Source organism: Apaloderma vittatum, unplaced genomic scaffold (assembly GCF_000703405.1).
Source record: "Apaloderma vittatum isolate BGI_N311 unplaced genomic scaffold, ASM70340v1 scaffold24954, whole genome shotgun sequence".
Taxonomy (NCBI): Eukaryota; Metazoa; Chordata; class Aves; order Trogoniformes; family Trogonidae; genus Apaloderma; species Apaloderma vittatum.
Genome location: NW_009712482.1, coordinates 9,445 through 14,780, shown reverse-complemented (window position 1 = coordinate 14,780; position 5,336 = coordinate 9,445). Strand labels below are relative to the sequence as shown.

The 5,336-nt window shown below is 56.4% G+C and overlaps 1 protein-coding gene across 1 annotated transcript in view; it reads left to right on the top strand.

The window, feature by feature from the left end:
* Window positions 1–1,483: 1,483 nt before the first annotated feature.
* Window positions 1,484–5,336, top strand: part of LOC104272896 (NUAK family SNF1-like kinase 2) — a gene marked incomplete at its 5' end in the record, with an annotated part of 5,212 nt that continues 1,359 nt past the window's right edge. Inside the window, 5 exon segments of the mRNA XM_009868010.1 lie at window positions 1,484–1,604; window positions 2,862–2,952; window positions 2,954–3,005; window positions 3,900–3,965; window positions 4,929–5,048. Of these exon segments, the coding sequence (XP_009866312.1) occupies window positions 1,484–1,604; window positions 2,862–2,952; window positions 2,954–3,005; window positions 3,900–3,965; window positions 4,929–5,048 (450 nt within the window).

Sequence of the window (5,336 nt, the reverse complement as noted above, 5' to 3'; positions counted from 1 at the left end):
GAATACCTGGCTTCGAGAAGTTATTAAGCTCCTTCAGTATTGCTTTGTGCAGAAACTTGGGTTATTGAACTTCCCTTGGCCAGAGTCCATTCTGCTTGGTTGCTTCAGCCCGTGGGGCTGGTGCAGGAACGGTGCTTCTCCAGTGCACAGGAGGCAACTCCTGCCCCGGCCAGTGCTGGCCTGAAGTGGCCAATGCAGCAGAGATGTGCTCTGGGACCAAAGGGACTCCATCGGGCATCTCCTATGTGCTGGTACGAGCCCTTTAAAATTAGCACATCCTTCTCCCCTGAAGACACTGATGTGGCAGCTGAGATCTCTCTGCTTGAGCATTTGGTGGCTCGCTGTGGGTGTGATTGGCCTCGCTTAGCAAGGGTTGCAAGCTCGCTCTCAGCCTTTTTGCTGCTTGCTGGGCTTGGTTTCAGGGAGTGAGGTTTCAGACAGCCCAAAAATCAGAGGCTGAGCATCCATACCGCACAGCCGAGGGTGGAGGAGGGTCCCTGCGCTGTGCAGCCGTGAGCATCGCTCCTGTGCTGGCAGCTGGGGCTGATGGGTGTCCGTGGCCCCTCTCCCTGTTGCTGGGAAACGGGTGCAGGGGTCCCTTTACAGGATTAATGCTGTTCCGCATTCTTGTCTGGTAGAAGAAAAGAGGTTCTGCTGGATTCAGTTGTAAATTCAAACCTAGGAGCACATTGTCTCTCCCCAGCCTCTTTGAAAGAGGATTAGAAGGCATCTATTCTCCAACACTTACTCTTCTTTCTCCTCCCCTTTCAATTTCCTTGTAGAGGATAACTTGAAAACCCAAGTGAAAGCCTGGAAAGTGGCTCACATGGTCGGGGCTGGGTCTCCCGGTCAAATGTGCTTAGGAGGGTTCTACTCTTTAAAACCAAACTTCCTCTTACCTCTAAATAGTCAGCTCCTTGAAATAAGTATTTGCAAGGAAAGGAAAACCTGTTTGGTTTTGGCTTTTTGTTTTGGTTTGGTTTTTTCCACTTTCATGACTCCAAGAAGAGATGGCGGTTGTTGTTGTTACATTCCAAGCCATGTGTGCAGGTCCCATTCCTTTGGCTGGCCGCGGTCCAGCAGCGGCCGTAGCCCGGGACACGATTCCTGTGAGCCAGGGCACAGAAATGAGGAGCCGGGCTGTGCTACCTGCGAGAGGAGGCTTGGGCAGCTCCTCTGGTCAGAGCTTTCCCTTGCGGGGAGGTGGGGGGAGCTTCTCCTTTGTGCACAGCAACAGGACTTGGAAAGTATAAAAATCTAGTTGGTTAAATTCAGTTTTATTGGAGCTGCTTTAGTGGAGCTGTGCAACATGGCTTTTGAGTATGGTGTGCCTGGGTGGAGAAGCTGGGCTGTGGATTTTGTGCTTGTAAGCCCCTTCCTGAAAGAAGAGGGTGGGTTTCTTGCTCTGCAAGAGGCTTTGGGAAGCCACAGTGCTCCTGGTCCTGACAGCTGGGTGACCCTCTGTGCGTGTTCTCACCCGCAGGTGGCCATCAAGTCCATCCGGAAAGACAAAATCAAGGATGAGCAGGATCTTGTCCATATCCGGAGAGAGATTGAGATCATGTCCTCCCTCAACCACCCCCACATCATTGCTGTTCATGAAGGTGAGCCCTCCTCTCCCATCCCCTTGCCAGCAGCATCCCGGAGCGGGGCTGGGTACCTGGGCAGGCTCCCCTCTCCTCCCTCCGCTCGCTCGGACCAGAACTGCTTTGCTGTTCCTGGTAACTCAGCACCAGTGGGGAGAACAGATGTTGTCGGGCTGTGGTTTCCCTGCCGCTAGCATGCGGGAGCAGCGACAAGGGGAAATACCTGCTCCAGAAATAGCCACTTCCCGTCCCGTCTGTGGAGGGAAGCCGGCTCTAAAAGTTTCCTTTTGAACCTGGCATCCTTGGCGCTGCTGCCGACGAGAGGCTGTGCCGAGGGAGAGCTGATGGCTGAGGTCCGCAGCGAAGCCCAGCGCCGTGTGTCGCTCTGGATGCTCGCCTCAGCCAGGGTGAGGGCTGGAGTAGTGGAAATGTCTGTGGCTCTGCTCTCAGCCTGAGGCAGGATCTAATCCCAGTGCCAGAGTCCTTCTCGTTCTGTCCCCTGGGGCGTAGGAAACCCAAACCACAGGGTGCTGGGAGAGCTCCTGAGGCTGATGGGCTTGGCTTTACTGCTTTGCTGCCAGGGTGCTGGGGCAACACCAACCAAATTTCTCAAGTTCTAGCTACAACTAGGTTACAGCAAATCTCCAGCTTTGCTTAAATCTCCAGTCTTTGCTTAAGCATCACGTCCCTTGGCTGCAAACCCGGTGTGCCCTGTGCTCTTCCTCGGGGCTGACTCTGCCGGGGTTCATGGCACCGTGCTGACGTGTGGCTGGTGCCCAGGTTATCGCTGCCTCGCTGGCTTATGTGAGGTGTCCTGTAAACAAAAGCAAGTGGATTGGCAGTTCACGTGTAGTGTTTGTAAGGACTGAGTCATACTGCTGGAATTCAAAAAATATTGAAGTAGCTTTCTGCAAACAGGAAGAAAACGCTTCGTCTCTTGGCTTGAGCTAGAGCCTTGTTGGGAACGATGGGAACACACAGAAAGGCTGCCCGGCTGTGCCAGCCAGCAGCTCTGTCTCCTTCTCCCTTGGCAGGACTCTGTCTAGCAGAGAACCACAAAGCTTAGTCACCTTCTGGCAGAGCAGAGCTTGTTTTGTGCTCTCTGGCTGCAAACGCTGCGTGTCCAGCAGCCCCAGTGGCATCGTGGGGTGTGGGTGGCAGTTCTAGCCGTCTCCCTCCCAGCTGCAGAAACCCCAACACCTTCTGTTTTGCCAACGAGAAGTCTCTTAGCCCCGAGCATCCTTCCTAACACCCTGTGGCTTCCCATTTCTGCAGTGTTTGAGAACAACAGCAAGATTGTCATCGTGATGGAATACGCCAGCAAAGGGGACCTGTACGACTACATCAGCGAGCGGCAGCGGCTGGATGCCCCGCCACTTCTTCCGGCAGGTCGTGTCGGCCGTCTACTACTGCCATAAGGTGGGTCAACACTGCGCTTCCCACCGCCTCCTGGGGGAAAAAGATGAGAAATTGTCTCTCGTGTGCTCGGCAGGGCTGGCTTCAGGCAGAGGTGCAGCAGCCGGGGCTGGGCAGGGATCCAGTGCCCGATGGGGAAGCTCAGCCCGGGCTGGAGGGTGAAGGAGACCTCATGGCCTTTCCCGGGAAAGGGGTTAATCCTGCTCCTTATCTGAAGGGTGCGGCAGCCCTCGGGCAGTGCCCAAGCAGCTTTTGGGAAGTCCTTGCCTTGGCTTTCTGCTGCTGCGGCGGGGTGACTAACCTCGGTGGAATTATTGGAGTTATCGGCTCCATCCCACCCGCCCAGAGGGAGACGCCTGGGGCTGTCTGCTGGGGCTGAAAGCTGAGACCTGGGTCACCCTTCTTGTCCCCTAAAAGAGATGTAAAGCTATAGGGCCCTGTGGGATGAGCTGTGCCTGCCCTGGAAGGACCCTCAAGCCTGTGGGTCCCCCAGGAGGATGCTCTAAGGCCATATCTTGATCCTGGGTACCCTTGTGCCCTTTGTAGGGAGGGGTGTGGGGTGTTGCAGGGCACCTCCTGAACACAGAGCAAACTGGGGTCTCGCTTAGGTGGGCAGCAGCTGGTCCTGCCAAAGCGTGAAGCTGTGCCCACCCTGTCCCAGTGGGAGCTGGGGTTGGCCACTTTCATGGGTGCTGCTGGTAGCACCCGTGTTAGGACGTGGTTTACAGCCCGTCCTCATCGATGCCACCCAGGGTTATTTACAGCTCCTCAATTGCCGTCACCGTGGTGTTTACGTGCCGTCGTGCCAGTGAACGGCAGTGACCTTCCTGCGCTGCCTGACTTTCCCTTCCTCAAACACGCTGTAAACTAAACCCAGCTCTCCCTTCCTTCATCCAGAATGGGATTGTTCACAGGGACCTGAAGCTAGAGAACATCCTTCTCGATGCCAACGGGAACATCAAGGTGAGTAGTGTTGCCCAGAAAAGGGCTCTAAGGGATGCTGCCCAGCATGGATGGACCAGGGATGCCCATAACACCCCGGACCCTCCAGGGCACGTGGTTCTCTGCAGCTCTAGGACCCCTGGCATCAGCCTGCACTGCTGTTTGCCCAGGAGATGGGGAGCCAGGAGGGTGCCTGTACCTCCCCCTGCTATCTCTGCCTGGCAGCAGAGCGGCAGAGGCTGCAGAGGCAGAGCCTTGGTGCTGCCTGTTAAAGCCATAATGTCTATCTGACTGCTGATAAGAGGGCAAAGTCTGAGCAATGATGTCAAAACACGACTGGCTGGATTAGAAGGGGCTCTCCCAGTGAAAGTCCCGGTCCCCGTGTGTGCCGACCAGGGCACACGGCGGAGGGAGGTGCAGGGCAGCTCCCAGCTCTGCTGACCACGAGCGATGCTTTTTGCCTCGGCCAGGAGCCCTGCAGCAGCCCCGGGGAGGAAGGGCACAGCCGGGGTTAGGTGCGGTCTGTGCTAAGCAGGCTGCAGGGCTCTATCCCTGTAAGGGGTAATTTTACAATTGGGAGCACGCAAGCAGGGACTGTACCTTCTGCTCACTGAGAGGTGACGGGTGTAATGAGGATAATGAATGCCTGCATGCGAGGTGGAGCAGACAGGGACTGGAGCAGCCTCGTGTGGCTGTGGATAAGCTGGAGAAGAGCCCAGCAGCTCTCCCTCTAACCACATGTTTGCAGTTGCTTTTGCTGCCAACGTGCTGGTGATGGGGCTGGAGGGGCAGAGCTGCAGGGTAGCTGCTGCGGTGGCTGGGATGAGCTTGCTGGGAGCAGGGCAGGGTGAAAAGCCAGGCTGTGTGCCAAGGGCAGTCCTGGTTTCGGTGAAGCTGGCAGCTGGAGAGCTTTCAGGTGACAATGCTGCTCCACCTGCAAAGGAGAACTTTGCTGCTTGATGACAGCTATAAACATCTCTCTAGATTGCAGACTTTGGCCTGTCCAACGTTTACCAGCAGGATAAGCTTCTGCAGACTTACTGTGGCAGCCCTCTCTACGCATCCCCCGAAATCATCAACGGGAGGCCCTACAAGGGCCCGGAGGTGGGTTGTGCTTCACCCTCTGCGTGGGGGGAGTGACTTGCTGTCCCTTTCCATGGACACGAGAAACTGCTGGGTGTTTTCTCAGTGGAGCATTGTGGGCAGAACCCTGCCTGGGTGGTTTGGGGTGACGGGTCTCCGATGACCAAGCTTCAAAGGGTTGGGGTGGGGTGGACATGGTGGGATGCAGGTGGCTGGAGCTGGTCCTCCCCCACGCTTTGTCCTCCTCCACAGCTGCTGTTGTCTCAGGAGCTGCCACTGACACTCCGGTGGGGGGGTGCCTGGCAGGGC